General features: G+C 37.5%; 1 protein-coding gene across 11 annotated transcripts in view; it reads right to left on the bottom strand.

Moving 5' to 3' along the window:
• The window catches only part of RABGAP1L (RAB GTPase activating protein 1 like), an 865,831-nt gene that overhangs the window by 380,871 nt on the left and 467,527 nt on the right, over window positions 1–17,433 (bottom strand). For all 11 annotated transcript variants that reach the window (XM_063627303.1, XM_063627307.1, XM_063627305.1 and 8 more), the window contains one exon: window positions 3,345–3,458. In XM_063627303.1, coding sequence (XP_063483373.1) covers window positions 3,345–3,458 — 114 coding nt within the window. The remainder of the gene's footprint in view (window positions 1–3,344; window positions 3,459–17,433) is intronic.

Here is a 17,433-nt window from a genome sequence, read left to right as displayed (position 1 = left end):
TATGTTACTGACCTAACCAATAGGAAAGACAGGGAGAGAAAGAGGGAAGAACCAAATTTGCAGAAACTTTCATTTGCAGAAATCTATTAATTTGCAAACATTTTCATCTGCAGAAACCTATGAATTCTACTAATACTTTCAGCTCAACTTCCCCCATATAAATTTATGAACAGAAGAAGCTTTGAACCATTTCAATTTCCTCCTACTCTGAAGAAAGATATTGAGAGGCAAAACTGGAATTGACAGGGCCATTAAAACATGACAATGAGTTTTTAACAGTCTTCCCTCTAATGTGACAGTTCAAATCATTTCTCCTTTCACCAGAGCCATAGAAAACTTTTCAACTACAAAGTCAGATTGTTGTATCCTTGAAAACAGAGTTGATTTCTAAACTTATTGTCATTGAAATTCTCTTAACTTCTGCTCAATTTAAGAGCACAGCATATTATATCTCTAGTGTAGGCTCCACTGATGAGGAATTGTGAAAAATAAATGAGGTAATATATGTGAAAGTACTCTGCAAATGTAAAATTATTTTAACATATAGAAAACATTATTTATTTTTTTTTAAAAAAAAGGCCTACGATTGTGTTGCTGATGTGAAGAAGATGCAACTTTCTTAGTGGTTAATCATTAGATGCAACTTTCTTAGTGGTTAATCATTAGATGCATTTCCTTTAAAATCAGGAGCAAGAAAAGGATATCTGCTATGATAGCTTTATTTGAACACTATACTAAAGGTGTGGTCAGTGCAATAAGACAAGAGACAAATAGGAAAAGAATAAGGATTGGTAAAGGAAAAGCAAAACTGTCCTTATTTACATATAGCAAAGCAGCTGAGATAAGATCAAGGTGTTATTAATGTTTATTCAGTTCTGCGCGGGGTGTCCAGAATAGAAACTCAAAGGTGGACTGCTGAGTGTGAGGTATAATGCTAGTTATTATTCTAGAACCAATGTTTCTAGAAACAATGTTAGAACAGTTAGACTACACAGTTAGACTACCTTTAAGCCTTATGCTACCTTTAAATGGTTAGACTACCTTTAAGCCTTAAAGGTTACACATAGGCAGCTTTTGGGAATATGGGATGGGGGTCATAAAGTAAAAGACTGTGGTTCAAATTGGATACAAAAAGCAAAGAAAAGTGGATGTGGAAGCTTGAGAATAATATTCCACTCTAAATTACTAAGACGTACGCTATACTAAATTACTCATAGATATGCTATCCTATTTGTGAGCTATCATCAAACTTAAGGTTTCCTGGCATGAGCACTGGATTACTAAATAATAGTAAATCAAGATGAGAAGGAACCGGGTCAATCACAAACCAAGTGGTCTACAAGGTAAGATGTATACATCTCTGCTCACATCCATTATCAGAGACTGTTGTGAAATTATTTTTATGTATATACAGCTCAGTACAGCACTACAATCCTTAAAAACTTTTATTACTTTTATTTAATACTATGTCTAATGTAATTTTGTTTTCTACATCTTCACAAAATTTAGTGTGATTTAAGCTACTTGTCGATAATAAAGTATCTCAGATCTACATTTTACAATATTCTTCATTCAGAGAGTTTTCAAATGGTTTAGTTATGTTGTAAAACCTATACTGATAATCTAAAATGGCCACATGAGCTCTGCCAATGTACTGATGAGTATTTTCAAATGAATTCAAAGTTACATTATTATTTGCAACACCAAAGCAAAGTGTATCAACTATTTAAAAGTGCCAATCATTCAATTTTTATTTTTGTGTTTGGTAATGTTTCAGATTATTTCCCCTCTAAATATTACATAACAAGGCAAATACTATTTTTACTACAATGGAGTAAAATGTTAAGTCAGAAGCTGCAAGCACATTAGAACCATCTGTTTTAGTTATGTGAAGAAAGTACCTAGTATCAATCAGAGAAAAGCTGAGGGGAAAGTCACTGACTGGCTGAAAATACACTATATGCTAGGGGAAAAAAATGTTCCATATGCCATAAACCAGACCCTCTTAAATAAACTTGGAAATGATATAAATTTTCCTAACCTCTTTACACAAGCCAGTGTTAATCAGCTTGCAGAATTTCAAAGTAGTAGAAAAATGTTTTAATTACTTTCATCCTTTACAAGCATATAATGAACATATACCTTTTTTGTGGCATCCAATGGTCTTTGGTACTTTTCAAAGTAGATGATATATCGCTTTCTAAAGACCAGTATACTCTCAGATTATAAGTTACATATTTCTAGCTCTGAATGACACATTCATATAAAAATAGATTTCTGATCAGCATATATTTATAATCCTCCAAAATGGTTAGATAAAAAAATATGAGAGAAAAAGTAGGAAAAAAAGAGGAGTGTGAAGAGGCCAAAACCACCAACATGCAAAGACTTTAATGAAAGTTGTGCCATTTGCAGAATTAAACATTAATCCTACTTGGTTAGAATATGTAGGCGAGTGCTTTTATAAGTGCTCTTTTTAAAAAACAGTAAATATAAAATGAAATAGATTTGTGAATATACTTCTGACTACCTACTGGCTAATATTTGCTACTCATTACAAAGGCTAAATTGGATTATTCAGGAACTGATTACCTAACTTACAAACTAGCCATGATGTTTGCCTTTTTCCCCATATTATTACCAAATTTTTGTGCAGTTCATTATTCATTAACCATCTCCTTAGAATGGTAGATATCAACAATGTGAGTATACCCACCACACTTCATTCTGCATTTTTGATAAAATTAATAACTTGAGGGCTATTCTATACTGACAGAGACAGAATCTTCTGTATCCAAGCAGAGCACATTTACTGAAAATCTGGAAACAGGTTTTTTCCAGGCCTACTTATAATGAGGGAGAAAAAAGATTTCAAAATGGGATATAAAAACCGTACAAAAATATATGATGTGACATAACTCAGAATATATCAACAACATCCAATAATTTGCCAGTATTCAACAATAAGCACACTGATTCTTACATTTGCCTGTTGTCGGAAAAATGGAGACAATTGCTGCATGATCTTGTCAGAAGGACAGAGTCATCTGAGACTCTTTTGAGCTTTTACAGCATAGCCTGAGAGGACCTTTTGTTCCTTTCCTGTTAGCAGGAGAGCCAAACTGAGGCTATGCTGCACCTCCTCCCTCATGAGGAGGCACGAAACATGCAACCAAAAAGTCACCTTCTGGGATCAGTACTGAGGATCTCACAGCGTGTGTGCAAAGCAGAAAACATGGCATAGTGCAAATAAGAAATGAAGACAGAGTAAAAAAATGCTTAAATGGGTTTCTAAAATACAGCTCTGTAAAATAATTTAGAAAAAGTGAGGTAGAGGGTCCTACCTTGCAGATCTTATAGAGCGATTCCTGACCATCTCCTCCAGTATCTTTAAAGTAATCATGTGCGGGAAATGTACGATGAATATCTCGAGTAATAACACTCTCCTGGGCTGAGTCCTAAAAAAGAAAAAAAGTAGACCTGGTTATTAAATTTTTCCCTGTTATGAAATATAATATATATACATGGTAAAAAACTCAAACAGCAAGAAAAGTAAACAACAGAAAAACATAAAAACTTCCCTTCTATCCCAGACCCATAGTCCTATACCCAAGATAAGCGCTACCAACAGCTCCTTTGTATCTTTTCACCCATCTATCTATACATATTTGTGTGTGTATGTATGTTTATATGGGGAGAAGGGGCAGGGATGGAGGGAAGTTGTATACATACATCTCCATAGAAGCAAACTAGACTGTTTCTTTCACTTAATGGGATAACATAGAGTGTTCCTTATCAAGACATGTACATATAGTTTATTCTCTGTAGGAGTGGTTACTTTTTAAAAATAAGGTATATCTGGATATACACATATCATAATTTACTTAACATTCTCCTATTAATGACCATATTCTTTGCATTTTTTTCTATTTATATAACAATATCATAAGGAATATTTTATACATTTCTTATGCACACGTTCAAGGATAAATTCCTTGAGGTTTAATTGCTAAGTCAAAAGTTACATGCATTTCCAATTTTGATGAACACACTCTCTCTCTCCAGAATTGTCATTTCAATACATACTCCAAACAATAGTAGAGTATGTATTTCTCACCTGTCTAATACCACAAATTATCTAATTTTTAAATCTGACAATCTGATAAAAACTCAGAACATGGTCATTTAAAAAGTAAAAATACTATCAATCTTTCCCAGGTTAATTACCCAACAAACTGATTCCACAAAACAGGAAGCTACAGGCTACTATATTAAGATGATCTCTTTTTTTTTTTTGAAGCAGAGTCTCACACTGTTGCCCGGGCTGGAGTACAATGGCATGATCTCGGCTCACTGCAACCTCCGCCTCCCGGGTTCAAGCAATTCTCCTGCCTCAGCCTCCCAAGTAGCTGGGATTACAGGCGCCCGCCACCACGCCCAGCTGGTTTTTTTTTTTTTTTTTTTTTTTTTTTTTGTATTTTTAATAGAGATGGGGTTTCACTGTGTTGGAACAGGCTGGTCTCCAACTCCTGACCTCGTGATTCGCCCACCTTGGCCTCCCAAAGTGCTGGGATTACAGGTGTGAAGGATGATATCTTCTTTAAAGATAAGCCTAGATACTTGTTGAAGACAAATTTAGAAACCAAAACCACAAATTGAGTGAAAATCTAGCCCTATAAAAATGATTAAACATTCTCTTGATTTTATTTTATTCCTGGAAATGTTTGTTTTATCTTTTTAAATGTCAAGAAAATAGTATGGGGCTACTTATAGCAACGCTGATGGTGAAAATGTTTTGTACAATTCACATCAAACTACTAATTGCAAATTAAAAGAATTGCTTAATGTCTTATTTCCATAAAGATTTGAAGAAATCTTCTCTTCAGTCTCAAATCAAGAAAGAAAAAAACTTCAATATATATTATTGTAACGAATGCCATTTCTCTTTCTCTTGATAGCTGCAAAGTATACAAGAAGGGGGTAGTTGATTAGCTCTAAGGTAAGCCATTACCCTTTCTTGATGCCTTCATTTCAGTTGCTATTTCATGCTGGGTGGTAAATAGATCTTATATACAGAAAGAGAAGAAGCAAACCAAAAACTTCCAAATTTGCTAGCAACATATTACAATATTACAAATTACAAATTTGTAATATTACAGATCGAACATATTACAAATCGATCCAGAAGAAATTCTGATGGCTTACAGGAATGAAATGCTAAATCTGAATTAAAACAGAGCCTTAAAAATCACCATAACTTAAGTAAAAGGATACAGAGAAAATTTATATTTGCCAAGGTAAATATAGTTTCTAATGATAAAGAAAACTGCAGGGTGGGGTGGGGGTATAGAACAAGGTAAGTATAAAGGTATTGTACAAAGGGATATCTTATGAAACATTTGTTTTATCTTGTCTGGAGTCTTGAGTACAAAAATCTGGTAACCAGGCAGACCAAAGTTTTCACTGCCAGGTTTTCTCCAACAGAAGAGCTTTCTTCCCATAAGTTAATAGTTTCCACTTATAAACTACCTATAAGATGAGGAATGAAAATGTTACTACTGCCATTGCTGAACTATTTCAGGGGCAAATATGTCCCCACTGGCCCGCAGGATAACTCTTTTTATACTTTTCAGGACATTAAGAGAGAGAAATCATTGCACTGTATTCCCTAGAAACTGATTATGCATTTAGCATTGTGCTGTGTTTAAATGGTTCCAATAGTCTGATTCAGGGAAAGTAAAATTGGTAAAAAGAAAAAAATCTAGAGAGTAAATTTGCATAATACTGAGTAATTTTTTTCTATGCACACTTGACCTTCCATATTTAAGAAATAAAGGACAAAATCAAATGAAAATAAAATCACCTTGTCCTTACTTAGTAAAATTTCCTGGCCAGGCACGGTGGCTCACGCCTGTAATCCCAGCACTTTGGGAGGCTGAGGCGGGTGGATTGTCTGAGCTCAGGACTTCGAGACCAGCCTGGCAACACAGTGAAACCCAGTCTCTACTAAAAAATACAAAAAACTAGCTTGGCATGGTAACACATGCCTGTAATCCCAGCTACTCAGGAGGCTGAGGCAGAAGAATCGCTTGAACCTGGGAGGTGGAGGTTGCAGTGAGCCCAGATCGTGCCATTGGGTGACAGAGCGAGACTCCGTCTCAAAAAAAAAAATTAATTAAAATAAAATTCCCCTTCCTAGGATTACTTTTAAATGTTTAATACATATGTGTTCCTAGAGTTTTCTTCTTATACAGTGCTCTCAGTTGGCTAAGGGAATAATTTCTAGAACTTCACTTTATAGACTAAAGAAGGTATTTTGCTACATTATTCACAGATTCATCTCACGTAAGTGAAGGTCAACAGATAGAACAGTCTCGTAAACAGCCTAATAGGAATGAAATTGTGTACTGAAATTGTGAAAATTAAAAGAAAATAATTGTGTTTTTGAAGCAAAAGCTAATGTCAACCCACCTTCCAATTACCCATAACAGTTGAGAGTAGAAACAGTTTATGTTTCAGGAATGTACATCTAATCATCCAAATTCACTCACTCACTCATTCAACAAATATTTGAGTCAAGAAAGTTAAAAAACCTAACGTTCTGCAAAAGGAAAACAAAACAATTTTTCTCCTCAATATTAATTCCTTTCTTTTTAGACTTAATTCTGATTGTAGTGGTCAATTTTTACAAGAAATATAATTAAGAAAGAGGAAGGCCAAAAAGAGGCTCAATAATTCATCATCTAAATATCTGGAGCTAAGGGCTTTCTTATGACATTTTATTTTTATAGGGATAAAAACATTTTATAGCACAATCAAAACTGATATGAATTCATTTTCTGAGAAGGTTCCCATACATACAGGAGCTTCCTAAGTCCTGCCAGTTTTCTCCAGAATGAGAAGAGGGAACAAGTCATTCCTTTGGCGGCAGCCACTTCACCAATATCTAGACGCATAAATTGCTCCAGAACTTACTACTTAGCAGGTGTATCTCCAATTTTGTACCTCAGACATCAATACGATATTTTAATGGCCTTGAAGCCAGATAAACCCATTGATTCTATTTCCACTTTCCTCACTTAATTCCTATAGGATCTCAGACAAGTTTTTTTTTTTTTTTATGCTTTAGGTTTTAGGGTACATGTGCACAATGTGCAGGTTTGCTACATATATATCCATGTGCCATGCTGGTGTGCTGAACCCATTAACTCATCATTTAGCATTAGGTATATCCCCTAATGCTCTCCCTCCTCCCTCCCCACACCCCACAACAGTCCCCAGAGTGTGATGTTCCCCTTCTTCTGTCCATGAGTTCTCATTGTTCAATTCCCACCTGTGAGTGAGAACATGCGGTGTTTGGTTTTTTGTCCTTGCGATAGTTTACTGAGAATGATGTTTTCCATTTTCATCCATGTCCCTACAAAGGACATGAACTCATCATTTTTTATGGCTGCATCGTATTTCATGGTGTATATGTGCCACATTTTCTTAATCCAGTCTATTGTTGGACATTTGGGTTGGTTCCAAGTCTTTGCTATTGTGAATAGTGTGGCAATAAACATACGTGTGCATGTGTCTTTATAGCAGCATGATTTATAGTCCTTTGGGTATATACCCAGTAATGGGATGGTTGGGTCAAATGGTATTTCTAGTTCTAGATCCCTGAGGAATCGCCACACTGACTTCCACAATGGTTGAACTAGTTTACAGTCCCACCAACAGTGTAAAAGTGTTCCTATTTCTCCACATCCTCTCCAGCACCTGTTGTTTCCTGACTTTTTAATGATCGCCATTCTAACTGGTGTGAGATGGTATCTCATTGTAGTTTTGATTTGCATTTCTCTGATGGCCAGTGATGATGAGCATTTTTTCATGTGTCTTTTGGCTGCATAAATGTCTTCTTTTGAGAAGTGTCTGTTCATGTCCTTTGCCCACTTTTTGATGGGGTTGTTTGTTTTTTTCTTGTAAATTTGTTTGAGTTCATTGTAGATTCTGGATATTAGCCCTTTGTCAGATGAGTAGGTGGCAAAAATTTTCTCCCATTCTGTAGGTTGCCTGTTCACTCTGATGGTAGTTTCTTTTCCTGTGCAGAAGCTCTTTAGTTTAATGAGATCCCATTTGTCGATTTTGGCTTTTGTTGCCATTGCTTTTGGTGTTTTAGACATGAAGTCCTTGCCCATGCCTATGTCCTGAATGGTACTGCCTAGGTTTTCTTCTAGGGTTTTTATGGTTTTAGGTCTAACATGTAAGTATGTAATCCATCTTGAATTAATTTTTGTATAAAGTGTAAGGAAGGGATCCAGTTTCAGCTTTCTACATATGGCTAGCCAGTTTTCCCAGCACCATTTATTAAATAGGGAATCCTTTCCCCATTTCTTGTTTTTGTCAGGTTTGTCAAAGATCAGATAGCTGTAGATATGTGGCATTATTTCTGAGGGCTCTGTTCTGTTCCATTCATCTATGTCTCTGTTTTGGTAACAGTACCATGCTGTTTTGGTTACTGTAGCCTTGTAGTATAGTTTGAAGTCAGGTAGCGTGATGCCTCCAGCTTTGTTCTTTTGGCTTAGGATTCACTTGGCGATGCGGGCTCTTTTTTGGTTCTATATGAACTTTAAAGTAGATTTTTCCAATTCTGTGAAGAAAATCATTGGGAGCTTGATGGGGATGGCATTGAATCTATAAATTACCTTGGGCAGTATGGCCATTTTCACGACATTGATTCTTCCAACCCATGAGCATGGAACGTTCTTCCATTTGTATGTATCCTCTCTTATTTCGTTGAGCAGTGGTTTGTAGTTCTCCTTGAAGAGGTCCTTCACATCCCATGTAAGTTGGATTCCTAGGTATTTTATTCTCTTTGAAGCAATTGTGAATGGGAGTTCACTCATGATTTGGCTCTCTGTCTGTTATTGGTGTACAAGAATGTTTGTGATTTTTGTACATTGATTTGGTATCCTGAGACTTTGCTGAAGTTGCTAATCAGCTTAAGGAGATTTTGGGCTGAGACAATGGGGTTTTCTAGATATACAATCATGTCATCTGCAAACAGGGACAATTTGACCTCCTCTTTTCCTAATTGAATACCCTTTATTTCCTTCTCCTGCCTGACTGCCCTGGCCAGAATGTTCAGCACTATGTTGAACAGGAGTGGTGAGAGAAGGCATCCCTGTCTTGTGCCAGTTTTCAAAGGGAATGCTTCCAGTTTTTGCCCATTCAGTATGATATTGGCTGTGGGTTTGTCATAGATAGCTCTTATTATTTTGAGATACGTCCCATCAATACCTAATTTATTGAGAGTTTTTAGAATGAAGGGTTGTTGAATTTTGTCAAAGGCCTTTTCTGCATCTATTGAGATAATCATGTGGTTTTGGCTTCGGTTCTGTTTATATGCTGGATTACATTTATTGATTTGCGTAACTTGAACCAGCCTTGCATCCCAGGGATGAAGCCCACTTGATCATGGTGGATAAGCTTTTTGATGTGCTGCTGGATTAGGTTTGCCAGTATTTTATTGAGGATTTTGGCATCAATGTTCATCAAGGATATTGGTCTGAAATTCTCTTTTTTGGTTATGTCTCTGCCAGGCATTGGTATCAGGATGATGCTGGCCTCATAAAATGTGTTAGGGAGGATTCCCTCTTTTTCTATCAATTGGAATAGTTTCAGAAGGAAAGGTACCAGTTCCTCCTTGTACCTCTGGTAGAATTCGGCTGTGAATCCACCTGGTCCTGGACTCTTTTTGGTTGGTAAGCTATTCATTACTGCCACAATTTCAGAGCCTGTTATTGGTCTATTCAGAGATTCGGCTTCTTCCTGGTTTAGTCTTGGAAGGGTGTATTTGTCGAGGAATTTATCCATTTCTTCTAGATTTTCTAGTTTATTTGCATAGAGGTGTTTGTATTATTCTCTGATGGCAGATTGTATTTCTGTTGGATCGGTGGTGATATCCCCTTTTTCATTTTTTATTGTATCTATTTGATTCTTCTCTCTTTTCTTCTTTATTGGTCTTGCTAGTGGTCTATCAATTTTGTTGATCTTTTCAAAAAACCAGCTCCTGGATTCATTAATTTTTGGAAGGGGTTTTTGTGTCTCTATTTCCTTCAGTTCTGCTCTGATTTTAGTTATTTCTAGCCTTCTGCTAGCTTTTGAATGTGTTTGCTCTTGCTTTTCTAGTTCTTTTAATTGTGATGTTAGGGTGTCAATTTTGGATCTTTCCTGCTTTCTCTTGTGGGCATTTAGTGCTATAAATTTCCCTCTACACACTGCTTTGAATGTGTCCCAGAGATTCTGGTACGTTGTGTCTTTGTTCTCGTTGGTTTCAAAGAACATCTTCATTTCTGCCTTCATTTCATTATGTACCCTGTAGTCATTCAGGAGCAGGTTGTTCAGTTTCCATGTCGTTGAGCGGTTTTGAGTGAGTTTCTTAATCCTGAGTTCTAGTTTGATTGCACTGTGGTCTGAGAGACAGTTTGTTATAATTTCTGTTCTTTTACATTTGCTGAGGAGAGCTTTACTTCCAACTATGTGGTCAATTTTGGAATAGGTGTGGTGTGGTGCTGAAAAAAATGTATATTCTGTTGACTTGGGGTGGGGAGTTCTGTAGATATCTATGAGATCCACTTTGTGCAGAGCTGAGTTCAATTCCTGGATATCCTTGTTAACTTTCTGTCTCGTTAATCTGTCTAATGTTGACAGTGGTGTGTTACAATCTCCCATTGTTATTGTGTGGGAGTTTAAGTCCCTTTGTAGGTCACTCAGGACTTGCTTTATGAATCTGGGTGCTCCTGTGTTGGGTGCATATATATTTAGGATAGTTAGGTCTTCTTGTTGAATTGATCCCTTTACCATTATGTAATGGCCTTGTCTCTTTTGATCTTTGCTAGTTTAAAGTCTATTTTCAGACTATATTTCAGACTTTATTTTATCAGAGACTAGGATTGCAACTCCTGCCTTTTTTTGTTTTCCATTTGCTTGGTAGATCTTCTTCCATCCCTTTATTTTGAGTCTATGTGTCTCTCTGCACCTCAGATGGGTTTCCTGAATACAGCACACTGATGGGTCTTGACTCCTTATCCAATTTGCCAGTCTGTGTCTTTTAATTGGAGCATTTAGCCCATTTACATTTAAAGTTAATATTGTTATGTGTGAATTTGATCCTGTCTTTATGATGTTAGTTGGTTATTTTGCTCGTTAGTTGATGCAGCTTCTTCCTAGCCTTGATGGTCTTTACAATTTGGCATGTTCTTGCAGTGGCTGGTACCAGTTGTTCCTTTACATGTTTAGTGCTTCCTTCAGGAGCTCTTTTAGGGCAGGCCTGGTGGTGACAAAATCACTCAGCGTTTGCTTGTCTGTAAAGTATTTTATTTTCCTTCACTTATGAAGCTTAGTTTGGCTGGATATGAAATTCTGGGTTGAAAATTCTTTTCTTTAAGAATGTTGAATATCGGCCCCCACTCTCTTCTGGCTTGTAGAGTTTCTGCCGAGAGATTAGCTGTTAGTCTGATGGGCTTCCCTTTGTCGGTAACCTGACCTATCTCTCTGGCCACCCTTAACATTTTTTCCTTCATTTCAGCTTTGGTGAATCTGACAATTATGCATCTTGGAGTTGCTCTTCTCGAGGAGTATCTTTGTGGCGTTCTCTGTATTTCCTGAATTTGAATGTTGCCTGCCTTGCTAGATTGGGGAAGTTCTCCTGGAGAATATCTTGCAGAGTGTTTTCCAACTTGGTTCCATTCTCCCCGTCATTTTCAGGTACACCAATCAGACATAGGTTTGGTCTTTTCACATAGTCCCAAATTTCTTGGAGGCTTTGTTCATTTCTTTTTATTCTTTTTTCTCTAAACTTCCCTTCTCGCTTCATTTCATTCATTTCATCTTTCATCACTGATATCCTTTCTTCCAGTTGATTGCATCGGCTACTGAGGCTTCTGAAATCTTCGCGTAGTTCTCGAAACTTGGCTTTCAGCTCCATCAGCTCCTTTAAGCCCTTCTCTTCATTGGTTATTCTAGTTATCCATTCATCTAATTTTTTTTCAAAGTTTTTAACTTCTTTGCTATTGTTTTGAATTTCCTCCCGTAGCTCGGAGTAGTTTGATCGTCTGAAGCCTTCTTCTCTCAACTCATCAAAGTCATTCTCCATCCAGCTTTGTTCCGTTGCTGGTGAGGAAGTGCGTTCCCTTGGAGGAGGAGAGGTGCTCTGCTTTTTACGTTTCCAGTTTTTCTGCTCTGTTTTTTCCCCATCTTTGTGGTTTTATCTACTTTTGCTCTTTGATGATGGTGATGTACAGATGGGTTTTTGGTGTGGATGTCCTTTCTGTTTGTTAGTTTTCCTTCTACCAGACAGGACCCTCAGCTGCAGGTCTGTTGGAGTTTGCTAGAGGTCCACTCCAGACCCTGTTTGGCTGGGTGTCAGCAGTGGTGGCTGCAGAACAGCAGATTTTCGTGAGACCACAAATTCAGCTGTCTGATAGTTCCTCTGGAAGTTTTGTCTCAGGGGAGTACCTGGACGAGTGAGGTGTCAGTCTGTCCCTACTAGGGGGTGCATCCCAGTTAGGCTGCTTGGGGATCAGGGACCCACTTTAGGAGGTAGTCTCTCCGTTCCCAGATCTCCAGCTGCGTGCTGGGAGAACCACTACTCTCTTCAAAGCTGTCAGACAGGGACATTTAAGTCTGTAGAGGTTCCTGCTGAATTTTTGTTTGTCTGTGCCCTGCCCCCAGAGGTGGAGCCTACAGAGGCAGGCAGGCCTCCTTGAGCTATGGTGGGCTCCACCGAGTTCGAGCTTCCTGGCTGCTTTGTTTACCTAAGAAAGCCTGGGCAATGGCGGGCTCCCCTCCCCCAGCCTCGCTGCAGCCTTGCAGTTAGATCTCAGACTGCTGTGCTAGCAATCAGCGAGACTCCGTGGGCATAGGACCCTCCGAGCCAGGTGCAGGACACCATCTCCTGGTGTGCCGTTTTCCAAGCCCATTGGAAAAGCGCAGTATTAGGGTGGGACTGACCCGATTTTCCAGGTGCTGTCTGTTACCCCCTTCTTTGACTAGAAAATGGAACTCCCTGACCCCTTGTGCTTCCCGAGTGAGGCAATGCCTTGCCCTGCTTCGGCTCACGCACAGTGCGCTGCACCGACTGTCCTGCACCCACTGTTTGGCACTCCCTAGTGAGATGTACCCGGTACCTCAAATGGAAATGCAGAAATCACCCATCTTCTGTGTCGCTCACGCTGGGAGCTATAGACCAGAGCTGTTCCTATTCGGCCATCTTGGCTCCACCTCTCAGACAAGTTATTTAATCTTGCTAAATTACAGTTTCCTCATGTGTAAAATGGGATGATAATATCAAATGCATAATGTTATTTAAAATAACATTATTTAGAATGTATGTGAAGTACTTAGCATATTGCCTAGTATAAACTGAGTACTTGTTAAATAAATAAAATTATTAATTAATGACAAGAAACATTTTTCCCATTTCCATAAGAATCATTATTCAACTGTTTAAAATTTTTGGTGAATACACATTTTAGACATCCTTCTGTATGTGTATACCTAAATAAACAACTCTTTTCTGTTACATTATGATTATGAAACCAATTCCTTTAGAGATTAACAACACAATGATGGATTAATGCACACACACTCTGTTTAATTTCCAATCATGCATTTTATGTGTCCTAAAATACCCTTTTTTCTATGAATCCATTCATAAAAGCAACAGTGAACAACTATTCAGATAAAGTACTGCTTTTATCAACTAATACACACTCTGCCCCAGCTTTGCATGTAACCCACACAATAAAGAAAGATGTACACAAATACGTCCAGAAGAAGGATAGGAAGGACAGGGTACAGTAGAATCTAAATTTGCCAGAGCAGTCACCATTTCCATCATTACTTTAGAATTTAGCTTTTAAAGATAAAAAAATAGTTGAAGTCATGTATGGAAAGGACAAAAACCACTATCACAAGTATATGCCTCCCTTCTGGACCATCACCACCAAGAATGTAACTCATAGGCAAAGTCCTTGAGAGTATCCTTTCTCCTGCCTTAGTCGGGTTGGTCCATAAACAAAAGCTGACTCAGATCACAAAGTAGAAAGAAGTTTGTCATAAAGTCTGAAAAACTGAGTTTTATCTCATATACCCCACGCCCTTGACATTATCATCACAGAGAAACTAAATCTGCCTTTCAAGGATTCTCTTTAATTTCCAAACCATTAGGTAGTAAGACTAAACTTATTCTCAAAAAAAAAAACCATTGATCTCTACTGGATAAAATCATAGTCCAGCAGAGAATACAATTTAGCTTGTTGACGATCAGCTTAAAACCACCTCTATGAGATATAAGCAGCTTGCTTAACTTTTGATCAATTTACAGTAGGTTCAATTTAGTGCCTGTTATCAAGAGTATTACACGAACTGTTCTCCCAGTATAACTTATATATACTGACATGTTTGCAATTCTCTTAATTCTTATTCAAAGAGAATCATCACTTACTTGCTCATTGTGAGAAAGAAATGAATGCAGCATTGAAGTGTCAACAAGCATTAGGAAGACAGCTTTGTATGACCACAGCCTATTATTTTTTATGAACCAATTTCGGGGCTGTCAACAACTAAAAAGGTATTTTAGCGAGGAAGACTGTTTTCAAACATAACCTTAGCAGTGGCAGAAGTGTAAAAGTAATATCCTGTCAAATGAACACTGTGTACCTTGATTTGCCACATTTTAAAAATTGTGACAGCATCTTTTTTTTTATTAATCCCTATTATCAAATCCAAAGTGTAATCTGTATTTTCACTTTACATCTACCACAAAATCATTTCAACTTTGTAAGTATTATACCGTACCAATCTGTTAGTGCCATTAAAAAGGCCAATATAGACTGTCCCTAGCACAATCAGTAGGCAGATAAATAATTCAAAGCTGAAAAACTCTTTGACCTTAGACTTTGCCTTCTATTCTTACTCCACAGGGAGCCTCCTTTAGTTCTATGTTGGATAATAAAACATCACAAATTGGTCTGCTACCATGTTCCTGAAAGCAGATGGGTTTGCAGTGGTCGGTCTGATTTATTCACCTTGATGTTTGCCAAAAATCCATAGAGGCAGAGATGAAAAGAGAACATATAAAAGTGTACTCTAGTTTCAAGCATGCTACTAAAATCATGAACTAGAAACAATAACACAAAAGGGCTGGGTCATTGCCAGCCTTTGTTCCTTGAATATGGGGTAGGGGGAGCCTTAAGTGTGGTAATACAGAAGCAAAGGAAAAAACCTCAACAAAATCATATTGTGAACAAACTGCTTCCCAGTCACTGCACACAAATGCTGCCAAACACTTCAGAATCAAAGCCTGACACAAAGGTCAAAAATACAAGCCATATTCCAGCTTCAGGTAGAAATAAATCTCTTCAGGGAAAGAAGCTACAATGAGAACTAAAGGGAGGTGGGTAGAGAGGAGAGGAGGAAGCGTATTTCGAGAGCAGTCAATATTCATGATGTGTACCTTGTTCTTGAAGGAAGTGCTGGGATTCCAGTGGAAAGTATTTGAATAGAACAAAGCATTCTTTCAAGACTATAAGACTAGGAGGCACTGAGGCCTATGGGCATAGGCTGGATTTCCCACAGATCCTAAGTAATCTAGGTCAGAGTTCCAGATGACTGTCTACGACAAACATGTGGGGTTACTTTTAGACTCCAGTTACACCTACCCAATATTCCTGTGGTTACATTTGGATATGCCTTCGTTCTCAGGGTTGCCGACTGCTCATTGTTCCAACTGGGGAACTTGACATTTTTGGAATTCATATCAACAGGCAATAATGAAACCTGCAACTCCTTTTAGGATAAAGCACAATAGCTGAACTCCATGCTGTTATTTTCCGAAGTTATAAATATTTCTCACTTTGCATTATCTTTAAAATTGTGATTTTCATCAAAACAGCTCTTTGAACTCTTTTGAAATACATACACATTTTAAGAAAGAGCTCCATATTTATTATCCACTGTATAAAAATAATATTCTTTTACTTCTCTGAAAAACTTTTAAGGAATGCCTCGATAAAACTAGGGTTTGATAAACATGCCTATTTTAACATAATTATTACAGTTTATAATTTTATAACTTTGACCATGTGTGCATCCATATATGGCCAAAGTTAATAATTGTTTTTATAAGCTGAATAATTTTTACTAATTTTAGAAAACATTCTACCACTTCTTCAACCACTTTAGATGCTTCTCTTTGAAATTCTTCAAGCTCAATTACATTTTCTTAAATTGAATAATACAAAAAGTGACTGTACGGCCAGGTGCATTGGCTCACGCCTGTAATCCCAGCACTTTGGTAGGCTGAGATGGGAGGATCACTTGAGCCCAGGAGGCTGAGGCTCAAATGATCTGAGATCATGCCACTGCACTCCAGCCTGGGCAACAGAGTAAGGCCCAGTCTGAAAACAAACAAACAAACAAACATACACACACCACCCCACAAAAAGTGAACGTATATAAAAATTAAGCTTTCTGTTTGCTGAATAGTACAAACTCATTCATGTATTCAACAAAAACTTTTCTTAGCACTTACTAAGAATCAGGCACTATTCTAGATGTAGAAGATATAATTTTTAGCAAGGGTAAGTCTCTGACTCTACGGAGCCTATAATCTGGTAGTAGGCAAGAAAGACATTAAGCATATAATGTTGATTGGTTAGTAAAAAGTAATATAAAAATAAAGCAAGATAGGCCAGGCACAGTTGCTCATGCCTGTAATCCCAGCACTTTGGGAGGCAGAAGTGGGTGGATCATGAGATCAGGAGTTGAAGACCAGCCTGGCCAAGATGGTGAAATCCTGTCTCTACTAAAAAAAAATACAAAAATTAGCCGGTTGTGGTGGCAGGTGCCTGTAATCCCAACTACTTGGGAGGCTGAGGCAGGAGAACTGTTTGAACTCAGCGGGGTGGAGGTTGCAGTGAGCCAAGATTGTGCCAGCCTGGGTGACAGAGTAAGACTCCGTCGCAAAAAAAAAAAAAAAAAAAAAAAAAAAAGGCAAGATAAAGACATAGTGAGGAAAGGGCTGACCTATTAGGTAGGGTGGTTTTGCCTCTCTGAGTGAGATTATTTAGAAAAATATTTAGAGAAAGAGTATTACAGTCAGAGGGGAAAGCAATGTGCAAGGCCTTGAAGTGGGAGTGGAATGGCAATACTTCTCTTAACATTTTCCAGCATTTTTCTGATCTTTATGTTTCCAGTATCTTCAATGAATTGCCAAAAATGATTCCAATATTTTTCTGAATTAACTTACCTCAGAAATTTATAAGTATAATTTACATCATTTTTACAAGATGATTTAATTCATATATTTGAATAATATACTCCTAGTTGCATGTCTATATGAAAACTTACCATTCAAATATTTATTTAACATTTGTTATGTGCAAG

Source organism: Symphalangus syndactylus, chromosome 12 (genome assembly GCF_028878055.3).
Source record: "Symphalangus syndactylus isolate Jambi chromosome 12, NHGRI_mSymSyn1-v2.1_pri, whole genome shotgun sequence".
Taxonomy (NCBI): Eukaryota; Metazoa; Chordata; class Mammalia; order Primates; family Hylobatidae; genus Symphalangus; species Symphalangus syndactylus.
The sequence above is the reverse complement of the archived record's forward strand: the minus strand, read 5'-3'. Positions and strand labels throughout refer to the sequence as shown.